This window comes from Thunnus maccoyii, chromosome 9, assembly GCF_910596095.1.
Source record: "Thunnus maccoyii chromosome 9, fThuMac1.1, whole genome shotgun sequence".
NCBI classification, from domain to species: domain Eukaryota; kingdom Metazoa; phylum Chordata; class Actinopteri; order Scombriformes; family Scombridae; genus Thunnus; species Thunnus maccoyii.
The window spans coordinates 15,814,812-15,829,837 of NC_056541.1; the positions used below are offsets into that span (position 1 = coordinate 15,814,812).

The 15,026-nt window shown below is 41.4% G+C and overlaps 2 protein-coding genes across 2 annotated transcripts; both read left to right on the forward strand.

Annotated features, from left to right (window-relative positions):
• The first annotated feature begins 6,276 nt into the window (after positions 1 to 6,276).
• Positions 6,277 to 9,943, forward strand: mpeg1.1 (macrophage expressed 1, tandem duplicate 1). Its single transcript, XM_042421669.1, has 2 exons — positions 6,277 to 7,294; positions 7,661 to 9,943. Exons 1-2 carry the CDS (start codon positions 6,836 to 6,838, stop codon positions 9,356 to 9,358), a joined length of 2,157 nt encoding a protein of 718 aa, XP_042277603.1. The 5' UTR covers positions 6,277 to 6,835; the 3' UTR covers positions 9,359 to 9,943.
• A 1,076-nt stretch (positions 9,944 to 11,019) lies between these two features.
• On the forward strand, positions 11,020 to 14,856 carry prf1.5 (perforin 1.5). Its single transcript, XM_042422030.1, has 5 exons — positions 11,020 to 11,300; positions 11,626 to 11,901; positions 12,124 to 12,395; positions 13,139 to 13,280; positions 13,657 to 14,856. Exons 2-5 carry the CDS (start codon positions 11,632 to 11,634, stop codon positions 14,542 to 14,544), a joined length of 1,572 nt encoding a protein of 523 aa, XP_042277964.1. The 5' UTR covers positions 11,020 to 11,300; positions 11,626 to 11,631; the 3' UTR covers positions 14,545 to 14,856.
• Positions 14,857 to 15,026: the final 170 nt, after the last annotated feature.

A 15,026-nucleotide genomic window follows, 5' to 3' on the forward strand; every position in this document is an offset into this window, starting at 1 on the left:
CCAGTTCTACCATAGTTCAATGCAACTGTACCCATTCTCTTTAGAAGGGACAGCACACAAATGACACAATGATGTAGCCAAATTGACTATTTGTATGTGCTCAAATCAGTACCTGTAATATCCTCAGCAAAGGCATCCTCTCTTGCCTCCATATAGAGTTTTTTCAGTGGCAGTGAAGTTCTCACTGAAGCGGCAGCATATGTTGACTGCAGATGGGTGAATAGCATCAACCTCATTGCACAACTAAGATTTAACTAGGCAAAACAGGAGAAAGAAAGATACATTTTATTTGAAGTATTTAAACAACCTTTAACATTAGTTTAGTCAATCAGGTTAATCAGGTAATCATCAACATTAATCAGATTTAGGCATCATTTAGGACAGCAGTGTGTGATAGAGGGTATGCCCCCTTATCCCACCTGACATTACTATAACTAGGGCTGTAGTCAACCAAAGAAAATCTTAGTCAACTGAAATTGTACATAATCTTCAACTAATTGATTAGTCGCAGAGGGGTTAGGCTAACCCATTGTTGCTAACTTTGGAGCTAACCCCCTTCACTTTTCCAGCACTTGGGGAAACAACAGACGTGACTTTTTAGCATTTATTAAATGACACACTGTAGTCATCTGTAGTACATCTACTGCCAGACTGACAACTTAATACTAACCTTTTCCTCTGCTCCGCTCGCATCCACGTCATTTCTCTGCCGCTCACTCTTTCCCACTCGCTAAACAAACATACTATGCAAAGCCATATTCCTTAACGGCAGCGCTGCATAGACTCCCAAACGCTTTTGATTTCCAAATGAATGGACATTTGGCGTTAATTTTGGTATTAAAAAATATTTTTTTGGCTTGGCAGGGGTTCTTGTTGTGATAATTATAGGAGAAACACTGATTCAGTAAATGTTCAGTACGTTCAGTAAACGCTCAGTAAACGTTGAGTACAGTTAGACGTAGCAGTCTCCATTAGTTTCGACGAGTTCAAAGTTGTGAAAACAAAAGGGGTGTTTTGAATATACCCCTGTTTTCACAGGTAATTTGTTAGTCTGTCCCTCCCACCGCAGGAAATAATGGATTAATCCTAGAAAGCTATTGATGTAGCACTTTTCTCCTTATGAAAGTTACATAGATTATTCGACCAATGAGAATTTAGTTGGACGAGAGCATATTGACCAACTAATCAACCAGTCGACGAGCAGACTACAGCCCTAACTATAACACTTGGATGTTTCTTAGGAAGGCTGTAGTTGCAGCCAAGACAGTTGCGGTAAAAATCTTACAAAAGGAAGTTAGTTACAACTGTAATACAAGTCTATATGAACCTTTTTCAGGGTTTCTGTTAAGTGTTAATATACAGACTGGGGACCAATTTAAAGCGCTTTAATTTGTCCCCTGTGTGTAGTTGGCAGCTTAACTGTTCTTACCCCCTGAGGATGTTCTTAGGAATGGATATTTCCTCAAGAGAGGGTTAGGGTCAGATCTACATGAATCACATAAATGAGCTATATTGGATTCAAAACAGCAAGTTTCACAGAAAATTTGCACTCCTGTTAATACATTACCTCTGGCTTGCTGGGGACACAGGAGCTTCACGTTTGTTGTTCTGGGTTGACTACTACTTCCATCCATGTCATGGTCTGAAATGTAAATGAAAAAGTTATTAAAGACACAGAAGCACTGAAACTCTGGAAATACAAGACAAAATTGCTAGAGAGTGACTGACACAATTCATAAATAAAATGTTTCTTTTTGCAACCAAATCTTTCTTTTCAAGATTTACCTCCTGTTCCTCACTCATTTTGCTGTGCATGCAGGGCATGCATACCACTTACTCGCATTAGTAAACTCTGTGTTTTGTACATTACATTTTTCTTCTTGAAAATGGGCATGTTCACCAGGATGATGGTTTTTCAAGATTCAAGATCCTTTTATTGTCATTCAGCAAAACATCAGTGATGCAAAGCAGAACGAAATTATGAGCATGGTACTGTTAAAAACACAGATACATTTTTTTTAAAAAACTATATAAAAAGGGAGCTCTATAAATAAATATATATATATATAAAAAATGAAAAAATAATTTCTGGATGTTGCAGAGGTATGAGGTGCTGAAAAGAAAGGAAAGGGGGAGGAGGGAGTTGTTGCACACATGATTGTGTTATACCGCACATACATAAATAATTAATATTTCACAGTCGCATAACAGCTGCCTTGCTATGGATGACAGAAAAAGACAAAAAAACAAAACAAAACACAAAGCACAGTCAGCAGTGTGTTATTTTGTTGAACAGTCTGTTAGCAGCCGGGTAGAAGCTTTTACTGGCTGCTGTATGGTCACTTTAGCCAGCAGGCGTTTTTGGGCCAGATCCTCTATAGGTGACAGCATGACCCAAATAGCCCTCTCTGCTGTCCTCACCACTCTCCTCAGGGCCTTTCTGTCTGAGGAGTTAGATCTCTCATGCCAGAGAGAGATGCTGCTGGTCAAAACACTCTCAATGGTGCCCCTGTAGAAAGTGGTGAGGATGGATGGATTGAGATGAGCCCTCTTCAGCCTCCGCAGGAAATGTAGACACTGGTGAGCCTTTTTCACCAGAGAGGAGGTGTGCAGGGACCAGGACAGGTTATTGGCCACATGAACCCTCAGGAACTTAGTGTTACCCCGACCTCCGTTGGTGAGGTCGGGGTATGCATGGGCCGTTTCCTCCTGAAGTCAATCACCATCTCCTTGGTTTTTCTGATGTTCAGTACAAGGTTGTTGTTCCTGCACCAGTCTGCAAAGAGCTTCACCTCTCTGTAAGTGTTCTCCTGGATCAGGCCCACCACTGTTGTGTCATGTGCGTACTTAATGATGTGATTCGTACTCCACTTTGCACAACAGTCTTGAGTCATTAGGGTGAACAGTAAGTGGCTCAGGACACTTCCCTGAGGAGATCCGGTGCTCTGTGAAATAGTGAAGTGTTACTGCCTACTCATACAAATTGAGGCCTGTCTGAGAGAAAGTCCAAGATCCAAATTTTAAGTGTCTGATTAAGTTAGTTGTTCCAAATGTTTCCAAGGTTGTTCCTCCATGGCTTATTTTGGACTTAAAGGTGTCACAAATTATAAGCTTTGTGTCTTCACTCACGCTGAAGAACTTCCACACCAATGACGTGTGTGTGTGTGTGTGTGCGTGGCTGTACTGTCTGTGCCGCAGCCGCCACTGTGTGCGCAACATGCGTGTGTGTGTGGCTATGCTTTGGCAGCTGCTACTGTATGCGCGATATGGACCATAGTGCGACTATGTTCGGAAAATATGACCGGCAAAAAATCGGATATATTAGACTGATCAGGCTGGTTACCGGTCATGGCCGATCAGCTGAAAACCAGCCGATATTGATCGGTGCATCTTTACCATTAATGTCTATTTTCAAAAACTCTCGATGACTTGATTTTTTTCCCCTCAAATTCACAAACTTTCAGGATTTCAAGGACACGTGAGAACCATGTTCAAATTGACCGCAGGAGCAACAGTGTAGCAATTTTAGAATATACTTCATCTTCATCCCCTGAAGATTATTATTTAGTCATTAAATCAAAACATGCTTGCAACTGCTGTCTTTTTTGAAGATGGACAACAAGATAACTCTTGCGTGTATGCGCCTCTGCTGCAGGTGCACACACAATGAAACACCCCGACTTGTGCTTTGAGTTAGATCGGCAGGGAAAACCCTGGATGTAAAGATTGACAGTGACTCGAGACTTGATAGCCACTCTTTGATTCGGCACCTATTTTGTAGGTAAATGTGGACTTATTTCAGTAAAAATGTAACTTAAATGAGTGGTTAACAAGTGATACATTACTAATCATCGTTGTCTTAAATTGTCGTTTTTTTCAATGAAGGTTGGTGTCAATGTTGTCGGATTCTTTGACAAGCGCTAGCGAGGGGCTGTATGTAGCAGCCGCAGGACTACGTCTGTAATGACGGCGAAGGCACCAGAGTACCAGTATTCCGCAACACAGCTCAGGGCAGCGAGAGAGAGACTGGACCGAGTGTGGGCAGACACACACGTTATCTATGTCCCACGGCTCCCGCAGTGGGACATAGATAACGTTATATCCTCTTGGTGGACCCGAGCTTTAACACCGACTCTACCCGTCAATGAACGCTTCAGCTGGATTAGAGATAACTCCTTGTGCGCTACCTTTGACTGAAAATACACCCATTCATCAGGCCACTAAAGGTGTCAGTGGATGTTTTTTTAAAGTTTCTAAGACAAAAACTTGCAAATGAGCTAGAGGATGAGTCTAGAGAACTATGAGTTTTCGAAGCGATCAGGCGATTTTTTTTTCTCGTTAATGAACTGTTGACTCAGTTTTGAGCGGGAAACCGTGAGCCCTTGCTAACATAAGCTTGACATTAATGTGACTAACAGCGGATATAATTATGTGAGCTAACAAATGATATTTTTAATAACTATATTTAGCTACTTATTCGTAGTGCAGAGAGAGTACTGTATAGCAACCAGTAAATTAATTAGTGACTCTGATATCAGGACAAACTTAGCAAGCCAACTATGTCCAGCCATCATGCTTAGCATTAACGTTAGCTATTGATACCCATGCTAACGATAACTTTAGCTCTTTAGATGTTAGCTAAATTTGGCTCATTGGTTACAAGTAATGTCGTAAAAGTCACACTTTACTTACCTTTAAGATTCTGAGCCTCCTCCTCTGTCACTGCCTCTTTCCACCACCAACTTCTTGAGCAGCTCCTCTGTAGGCAGACCCGAATGATGTGCTGAACTTCTCATCTCCAGTCCTGATCAGCACTGGAATCCAAGCAGCTGAGTGCAGCGCTATTGGCAGTTAACGTCTCTGGTATTAATGCGCCGTTGTTGCTTGGTAACCAGTTTGCTGTCTTGCGGAACTATATTGCTTGGCGGAAGAATGACGATTTGTTTTCAGTAAATGATTGCATTTTAAGTTGTTGTGCGTTTATTTTGTGAAGTCTTACGTAGTCTACCGTAACCGTTTTAGCAACCGTTTAATAAATGCCACTTGAGGTTGTGATTTACAGTGATTTTAGAACAGCTCTATGGAGGATTACAGTGCATGCACGTAGGTTCGGGACCCATTTATCTGCACAGCAAATGATCTATCTGTCTTCAGAAATTCAGGGACAGTTTATTGAGCTGAAGAGTGATGGCAGGTCGAAACACCTTTAAGTCACTTGTTCCCTAGCAACCTTCTGGGAAGCACCGATGCAGGATGTGGCCTTATAACTTCTCCCTTTCACTTCGACATACTTGTAGGAGGCAGGCTTTTCCAAACAGACTGAACTAAAAACAAAACACCGCAATCGCGTTCCGATTGAGGACGAACTGAGGCCGTTTCTCCAAAACTGAGCCGAGAATTCAACAGCTTTGCAGAACAAAGCAGTTTCATGTTTCACATTGAGCTGAGACTTAGCATAGAAATAATAGAGGCTAATAATAATAATATTAATAATAATAGCTCTAAATACCTTAACTTTAACCATACTATTACTACTAATAATAATAATAGTTATTATCTATCTATGAGCTACATACGTTTTTCAATGCTGCAGGTACCCTTAGGGTTGAAATGGTACAAATTTGTTCTTTCTTTTGTTTTAAATCACTTTATACCCTTTCTGTTAGTCAAAAGGTGCACTTCTGGCCTCTTAAAGACCAATATTGTACTTTTTTGAGAACATTCTTCAAAAGTGTACCTGTGAGTACAGAACTGTTCTTGTCTCTTACCTCCATTTTTGAGTGCGTAGGGGCTGGTCCAAGGCAAGCTTGAGCTGGCCCCAACTATGAGCTTTATCAAAAAGGAACGTTTTAAGCCTCCTCTTAAACATAGAGAGGGTGTCTGTCTCCCAAACTGGAAGTTGGTTTCACAGGAGAAGAGCCTGATAGTTGAAGGTTCTGCCTCCCATCCTACTTTGGGAGATTCTAAGAACCATAAGTAAGCCTGCATTGTGGGAGCACAGTATTCTATTGGGGTAACGGGGTACTATGAGCTCTTTAAGATATGATGGTGGCTGACCGTTATTTTGCTTTGTAGGTGAGAAGAAGGATTTTAAATTCTATTCTGGATTTTACAGGGAGCCAATGTAGAGAGGCTAATATGGGAGAAATATGATCTCTTTTCCTAGTTTCCTAGTTTTCACTAGTTCAGAGTGTAGCAGCATTCTGGATCAGCTGGAGTTTTTAGAGACTTGTTGGGGCAGCCTGATAATAAGGAACTGCAATAATCCAGCCTAGAGGCAACAAATGCGTGGAGTAGTTTTTCTGCATCTTTCTGACAGGATGTGTCTGATTTTTGCAATGTTACATAGGTGAAAAAATGCAGTCCTTGAAATGTGTTTTATGTGGGAGTTAAAGGACATATCCTGATCAAAGATTCTCTGTGGTGGTGCCAAGCACAATTAACTCAGGTTTGTCTGAGTTTGAGGGTAGAAAATTGCAGGTCATCCAGTTCTTTATGTCCTTAAGACATGCTTGAAGTTTATTTTATTATAATTCGAAGACAGTTTTCTGTGATAAAAAATAAGATGAGTCATAACTCACTGAAAGTATTCAGGTAAACTATTGCTGGGTTAAACTGGGTTATTTTACTTCTTTCTGTTCTTAATAGGTAGCCTATTGTATTTATACCCTGAGGTTAAAAAACTGCAGACATGCAAATAAAAGCAAAACCACACCCACCCCTGCCCCTTCTCAAACACGATGTTCCTGTTTGTCATATGATAAATGGCATATGACAAAGAAGGAGGAAGTTGACTTAAACTTTTTATTCAGTTTCCCTAGCCCTCATTTCTGACATGGTCATGATGAAGGCAGCAGTCGCCCTCTTGGCTCTCTCTCTCCTCCATGTCGGCTCATCAGTCCCTCTCAGCCGCCCAACCAACTGGCTCAGACAATGTCGAGCCTCCGCTAACCTCCCCATCACAGCACTGGAGGTGCTGCCTGGCGGAGGATGGGACAATCTTCGGAACATTGATATGGGTCGAGTCATGAACCTCAGCTACTTCCAGTGCCAGACCACTGAGGACGGGCTCTACCTCATCCCAGACGAGGTGTTTGTCATCCCCCACAAGGAAACGGGAGTGGAGACCAGCTCAGAGATTATCAGCTCCTGGCTGGAGGAGAAAAGCACGACATCTAACAGTATTAATGCAGACATATCCTTTCTCTCGCTGCTGAATGGCAAATTTTCTACTGAGAACCAGAGGATGAAAACTCACCAGATAAAAGACTCTTCAAGTACAGCCAGAGTGCAGGTGAGTTTTTTATTGTTCATGGTTTGGATGTATAAAATAAAAAGCACATAGTTGTAGGCAAAGTTTGTTGATCAAGAACCAAAACAAATCTCAAAATCATTTTGTTTGAGTATAAATTAAGTCCTACTACTACCATGGTTTTCTCATAAATTTGGTTGTTGTGTACGCTTAAATTTTTATATATTTATTTCAACACAGGATGTGTGCATTAATAAACCATGCTGTAAATTAGGCTATTTTTCATCTGTAATTCCTGGACAGATGTTAGATAGTAATCTTTAAAAGGAAATAAAGAATAAACTGCAATAAGTATGACGAAAAACAAAAACTATAACAGTTAACGATGTTTAATCATTTCCCTCTAAGGTTCGTAACTTCATCTACACAGTTAAGGCTTATCCAGACTTCACTCTGGACTCCCGCTTTGCTCAACAAGCCAGAGAGATAGCTGATGCCATTGAAAACAACCAAACAAGGAACGCAGCCTTTCTCTCAGAGAAGATGGTGCTGGACTATGGAACCCATGTTATCACCAGTGTCGATGCCGGTGCTACTTTGGTGCAGGAAGACTACCTCCGTTCTTCTTATGTGTCGGACAGCGCGTCACAAAGTTCCACTGTCAAAGCACAGGCTGGCTTAAACTTTTTTGACAAACTCAAGTTTGACATAAGCAGTCAAAATACCCAACAGAGCTCATTGCTTCAAACGTATCAGTCCAATATTCAGTATTCCATTATTCAAAGCCATGGAGGTGGTATACCTTTCTATCCTGGCATCACTCTGCAGAAGTGGCAGGAAAGTACCAAGAACAACCTGGTTGCTATTGATCGGTCAGGATTTCCTCTACATTCTTTTATAAACACCAACACCTTCCCTGACCTGCCACAGCCTACAGTTGGCAAAGTGGCTCTTACAGTGAGTCAGGCCATACAGCAGTACTACAAAGTCAACACCCGCCCTGGCTGTGTTGACGTCAACTCCAAGAACTTTAACTTCCAGGCCAACATTGATGATTCATCCTGTGAGGGCCCTGCCACAAACCTCAGTTTTGGTGGTGTCTTCCAGCAGTGTATTCCTATTAGCCAAGATGCAGGCCCCCTTTGTGAGGCCCTGGGCCAGAAAAACCCAGAGACAGGTGACTTCTCCTGTCGTCCGCCGTATACCCCTACTCTACTGAGATCAGAAGTGAGACAGCAGGGTTACACCTTGTACCAATGCCATAGAGAAAGCTATGACTGTGGGTTTTGGGGGTTGTTCACTTGTAATGAAAAAGTGTGTCAACACAACTACTACGTTCGCTCTGCTCACATCAACACCTACTGGTGCTCTGTAAATGGAAAGGCCCCAGACAACTCAGGGTATCTTTTTGGAGGAATATACAGTCCCTCCCTCCTGAACCCCCTCACCAACAGCAAGAGCTGCCCCTCAAACTTCATTCCAGTGAAGTTTCTCTCAGATGGCCAAATGATTTGTGTGAGTAATGACTATGAAACTGGCACCAGATTCTCAGTACCATTCGGAGGCCTCTTTAGCTGTCAGTCAAGCAACCCGCTAGCAGGGAATCAACGTCGCTGCCCTCCCAAGTTCAGTCAGCACCTTGCTACAGTCAGTGATGGGTGTGAAATTCTTTACTGTGTCCAGTCAGGACTGTTCACAGGTGGGCAGCTTATACCGATCCGTCTGCCTCCTTTCACCATAACTCCACTTGTTAGCATGCAAGCCACCAACACTGTCATGGTGATGACTGAGGGAGAAAAGAGCTGGGTCAGAGTAGGGACGACCAAAATGTGGAAACTGGCCAAGCCAGAGGAAATCAAGGAGATGGTAAGAAGGCTTAAGCTACATTCAAGTCCGATGTCTAGTGGAGAAAAGGCAGGGGTAGCTTTTGCAGTGATGGGTGTGGTATTACTAGTGGTTGTAGGGGCAGTAATCTTGCTAAAGAGAAGGAGGATGCTGTCTGGGTTTAGGACAGCTAGAGGCTATGTAGAAATACGTGGAGAGGTTGAGCATACTGAAGGTGAAAGGGAGACAGAGGAAAGGGAGACAGAGCAAGTTGAGGCATAAATTATACCCTTAGCATCACACCTTGACGCTCAGAGGCAGAAGTTAATCTGGTGTGACAGATTTTGTTTTTAACTTCCATGTCAGTTTTACACGTCACCCCAGAAATGTCATGTATCTTCCATTTTTTTTTAAATGTTTATGGGTTCCTAGTTTGAATGAGTTGGACTTTGCATTTATTATTTTTCTTATGAAATGTTTATGTAACCGGTCAGTAATTCACATTTTAACTACTGCTATGGACAGTTCATTCAATAGTTTTAGAGAAACATTTATTGCTAGAAATTTTTCCTGAAAGCATGATGTGCACCTTAACCCAGTGTGAAGCATTATTTTTACATTATTGTGATTTAAGAGTAATCTGCCTCTGAAACCAGCAAATGAAACATTGTAAGGCAAAGAAGTAGTTTCCAAAGGCCAAAGTGTACCAACACTGCCCTCTTGAGACCAAGATTCACAATAACATGTAAACATTTTTACTTTGCATTTAATTATTTTAATGCTTTATATGATGTTGTTTGAATGTAGCATTCATAAAACATTTTTAAATTAATTTTTGTAAATTACAGATTATTGATGAACATTTTGATAAGCCTTTTTAAAAACATATAAACAGAAGAAGCATTATGATTATTTTTTTTTGTACTTTTTTATATCATACTACTGAAATTTACAAGATTTATAAATGTATGTCAATATTGTGCATTTAAGTACTAATTAAAGTAATGTAAAGCAATTTCATGAATCTGTGTCTTCATGATTATATTGTATTTATGCTTGTTATGTCTCTAGTCATGAGACATTTAGACATGACCTGAATTCTCTATAAATACCCTTATCAGTGGTCCCTTACACAAATAATTGGCCTTGTAACAGGAACAGGTCTGCATGATGTGTATGAGTTTTGTTTTTTAATCTTACAACAAATGGAGCTGTGCTACATATTTAACTTTTCATGACAGTAATTGTATTCACAGCATAATGATAGGGTTAGTACAAAATGCAAGTTACAGTTGAAGTGTACTCCCACTAGGAGAGCATGCACAAGTCTATAAATGTGGCATCAAAGCACATATTACTTCTCTAAATAAAATAGCTTATCTGGGCAGAAAAACAAAGTTTCACTTTCACATGTTGAATAAAATCTCTTGCACAGAGTGCAGAGAGACGCATTTATCTTCCCTGACCTTACTGAAGAAACCACCAACATTCCACCCACATCCATATATAGACAATGGCAAAGCTGACCTCATGGTTTGTGTAGGGTTATCAGTACACAGACAGGCTGGGTCAGACATTATATAGACAAAAAGACACACAGTCACTCCAACAGACATACACACATGTACAGTACACCAGTACACACACATGCACGTACATACACATAACCACATCCATTTCCCGTAAAGAGTGCCCATACTAACGTGCATCTTTACTCTCGTGACTATACAAGAATCTCCCTCCCCCACACATGCGCGTGCACACACACACACACAGCTGTGAGGGATTCATGGAGGGAGCTCTTGAACATAAAAACAAACCCACTCATGCTGAGGAAATTGGTCAGCAGGCCCTGGAGAAGAGAGAGAGAGAGAGAGAGAGAGAAGACAGATAGACACACATAGCCCTGAAGCAGGGCAACTCCCTCCCTCCCTCTTTTTCATAGTGCGAAGGACAGACAAAAGAGTGCAGCCGGCTGGATTTTAATACAGTCTGCCAGTAAAGCCAAGGCTCTCTTGACAGTGATTTCCTTTCCAGCAGGACCAAGATTCTGCAACTCACTGTCCACAGTGAGCAGTGCCATCGTTAGAAAAGAGGGAGAGGCACAAAAAATGTATTTTTCTTGAATGTTAAAATCTGGAGAAGAATTTTAGCTACAGCCTGACAACTGCAATAAGAAGACGAAGACACAATCCGAAGGACGATAAATCAATAACAGTCCAAGGTAAGCGTGCATGCCCTCTTCTAGCATACTATTTTTAGTTCATGTCTCTATTCGGCACGTTTTTAGTGTTTACACAGCATCTGTGCCAGGATTACATGCACCAGTTTATAGAGCAGGGAGGATTAAAAGATCATCTACATTCACTGTGTAACAGACATAATTCATCTTCTAATATTAGATAGTTTCCTATCAGCAACAACCCTGCTGTTTGATCATTGGTAAAAGGCAAAATAAGGCAACAATGAGTATTTCATTGCAAAAATGTCCTTAAAGTTTTGACTTTACTGAATACTTTTTCACCCTCAACATGATCTGTTACATTTAGGTAACCATGCCAACTGGAGGATTCCAGAGGAGCAAATTTGCCCTGTTTATGTTGGCTTTGCCGGTCATTTTGCACGTCTATGGAGTCCAGGGATGTCGGATTGGCTCTGGGTCAGAGTGTGAGAATGCCCCGTTTGTTCCGGGGTACAACCTGGCTGGGGAGGGTTTTGATGTGGTGCGGATGCGTCGAACAGGAGCGTATGTCATCAATGTCAAAGGTCATCTGGCTGACAATCACACCTGTACACTGTGTCCAAACCCCTTTCAAAATGGCAAGGTGAGTGCTATAAAACTCAGCCTTCTCTCCACCCTCCTTTTCACGGTGACTTCACTCAGTCTAAATGTCCTGCAGTTATTTCCATCAAACTCATTTTGTTTTCTTCTTTTTTGCTCCCTCTGCTGTCTTTTCTTCTTCTGTACTACACCACACTTCCTTTAAATCTTTTCTTCCTGCACCTGCATCCCACTCTACATCCTGCCTTTTTTTCCTCCTCCATAGATTCAGAGGCTCCCAGCAGCAGTGCTTGACTGGCGTCCCTTCAGCCGCTGCAGTAAACAGCTCTCTAGCGCCCTCCACCACTCTGTAGAGTCCTTGCTGCGCAGCTCCAGCTCCTTAGTTAACAACAACTGGGATCTGGGTTTGAGCTTAGATGATATTGGCAAGGCAGTGATGGGAGGAAGCCGCTCAGACTTGGCGAAGTTTGCTCGTTCGCAGCACAGTGTGGACAAAGCCACTTTTGCCATCCATGAAATCAGTTGCTCCTACTACAGGTAAAAATGGGACACTGTCATTACATGTAAAGTGTTGATTGATGTAGTATTACTGGGATTATTAAATTGAACTGCTTTTAATGTGTGATTAATGTCATGTGTTGTTTTTTTTATTATCCTTTTAACTTATGTAGTGTCTTTGAGTACTTTGAGTATACATTCTATAAATAAAATGTATTAATATTATTAATCAGACTGATATTTATCTGCACCAATAAATGCTTTCATGATGATGTAGTGTTGTTACATACAGGTATACAACATGTGAGAGTGTAGTTAAAACAGGAATCCTGTTTTGTTAGATGTAAATATAATCCCAGTTGGCTAAACACAGCCTTACTCTGACTGTAATTAAGAACAGCAATAAAATCCAATGGGGGCTCAACAGATGTAATATTGATAGATGTAATAATAGTAATGTTTGAGTAAAAGCATCTGCAGATGCTATCTTTCCTGACATACCGTGCATGTTAAGGAAGCAGATGTATTGTTAGCATAGGTCACAGCATAGAATGGACTAAAATGTGAAAAATAAATGTAAGCAACAGCTCACAAATGTTCATTAGGTTTGAAATTGATTTACAAACTAATAGTGCACAAAGAAAACTCATTTTTGGCAAAGTTATAACAGCTTTAGGTGAGACCTCACAATGAACTCGATTTCTTACTGTGTTTGTAACATACGAGTCAAGATAATATTCTCATTGTGTTGTGGTTGAACTTCACGTCTTCTGTTATTTCAGCTACAGGCTGGCTGACCATCCCCAGCTGAGCACAGAGTTCACAAAGCATCTGCAGAGACTCCCACAGAGTTTAAATACAAGCCAGAGCAGAGCCCTGTATAGACGGCTGATTGACACCTATGGAACACACTACATACACCAGGTCAGACACAGATGAGGTCCTCTTTCCCTGCCTCTTATACTGTTGTGCAGAATGTCTCTCTGATATGGTGTTGAATCCTTGATTTCTATTTTGATGTCAATGCAAACCTGTGCCCTCGTCTAATCGATTTGAACATACACTTCTGAAGAATCCAACTCTCATTCAGCATTTTCTCTGAAATTATGAATATCTTAAATAAATGAGAGATGGGAAAATTTGGTCCAAAAATTGACTGGTCTGTTGAGAAATTAAAGAAAGGCTAGGAAAGTTTCTGAAAGGTCATAATGGTGTTGCCCCTTGTGGTTTTGATGAAACTTAACGAGATGATAAATTTTGCATTTGATAGTTATTTTATAATATCATTTGTATTTCCTAGGTCCAACTTGGTGGTAAAGTGAAGCGAATCACAGCCTTCAGGACCTGCCTGGCCACACTGAAGGGCTTCTCAGAGTCTGAGATCAAAAACTGCCTGAACGCTGAGCTCCGCATAGCTCTGGGTTTCCTCCCTGCCAATGTATCCTTCTCCAACAAGTGTGACAACCTCTTGAAGGGCAATATGAGCATGGGCTTCTATCAAGGCTTCATGACCCATAAGATTGAGGTGATTGGAGGGGAGAGGTACTTCCCCGACATCCTCTACCAGCAGGATCCGTCCGAGGCCTACCACAGCTGGATGAACAGTCTCCACGACAACCCTGATGTGGTTTCTTATGCTATCTTCCCTCTGCATCATCTGGTGGAGGACTCGCAGATCAGTGATAACCTGAAAAGCACTATCACAGAGTACATTAAAGAGAACCAGCTGAAGGAGGACCAGCTGGGTTTAAAAAATTGCTCCCCGACCCCCAACCTGGACCACAACTGCTGTCCGTTTCGGGCTGGCAGAGGAACTCTCAGACTGGAGATCCACAGAGCTGCTGGTCTGAAGGCAGACACCTTCACGAAAACAGACGCCTACATTAAGATCTTCTACAACGGCATATACGAGGAGACGGAGACAGTGATGGACGACAATAACCCAGTATGGAATGTGACTTATAACTTTGGCTCAGTGGAACTGGGTCAGGACTTGAGGTTTGAAGTCTGGGATCGGGATGTGCTTTACAATGACTTAGTAGGGAAGTGTCTCATCTTTCCTGAGCGAGGAACTCATTCTCTAAGCTGTCAACTGCGCAAAGGAGTTCTCTATTTCACTTATACCATCAAATGTGATTCTCACTTGACCGGCTTCAGGTGTGGACGATACTCGCCCAATGCCGAGTAGATTATGAGATTACAGCATGTTGTAGGTGATTTTACAGTAGCTTTTTCGTAATGAATTATAACTTAAGTTTATGGATTTTTAAAGAGTTTGTAAGCTGTAATTTTCCTTGTATTTTCCCTGAATTGCTTGTCAACATTAATGTATTCATACCAGCCACCACTGCCTCTTTTTTCCTCCACACATTTCATAACTTTTACTTACTAAAATCATATTCGAGACAAGTGGCATTCCCATCCTTACAAGAAAAGAAGTAGTTAGCTGTCAGTTCTCTTCTATGTAACTGTCTCAGTAATATTTAAGTAAAAATTCTTTAACACTCCTATTTGTCAAAATAAAGAGATTTTGACTTGGTGCTATTCACTGTTGTAAGCCACCTTGAGTTTTTCTTAGGCCTGATGCAGTGATGCATTGTGCCACATGACAAGCAATAAAAAACGAATTAATGCGCCCATTCACAGAAGGGAGCAAAGTCAATTGTCCTG

Bases quoted from the DNA above. Each gene is read 5' to 3' on its own strand.
- mpeg1.1 (XM_042421669.1), top strand. From the start codon at position 6,836: ATGGTCATGATGAAGGCAGCAGTCGCCCTCTTGGCTCTCTCTCTCCTC. The intron at 7,295-7,660 runs GTGAGTTTTTTA...TTTCCCTCTAAG, and splicing joins CAAGTACAGCCAGAGTGCAG to GTTCGTAACTTCATCTACAC.
- prf1.5 (XM_042422030.1), top strand. From the start codon at position 11,632: ATGCCAACTGGAGGATTCCAGAGGAGCAAATTTGCCCTGTTTATGTTG. The intron at 12,396-13,138 runs GTAAAAATGGGA...CTGTTATTTCAG, and splicing joins ATCAGTTGCTCCTACTACAG to CTACAGGCTGGCTGACCATC. The intron at 13,281-13,656 runs GTCAGACACAGA...TGTATTTCCTAG, and splicing joins GAACACACTACATACACCAG to GTCCAACTTGGTGGTAAAGT.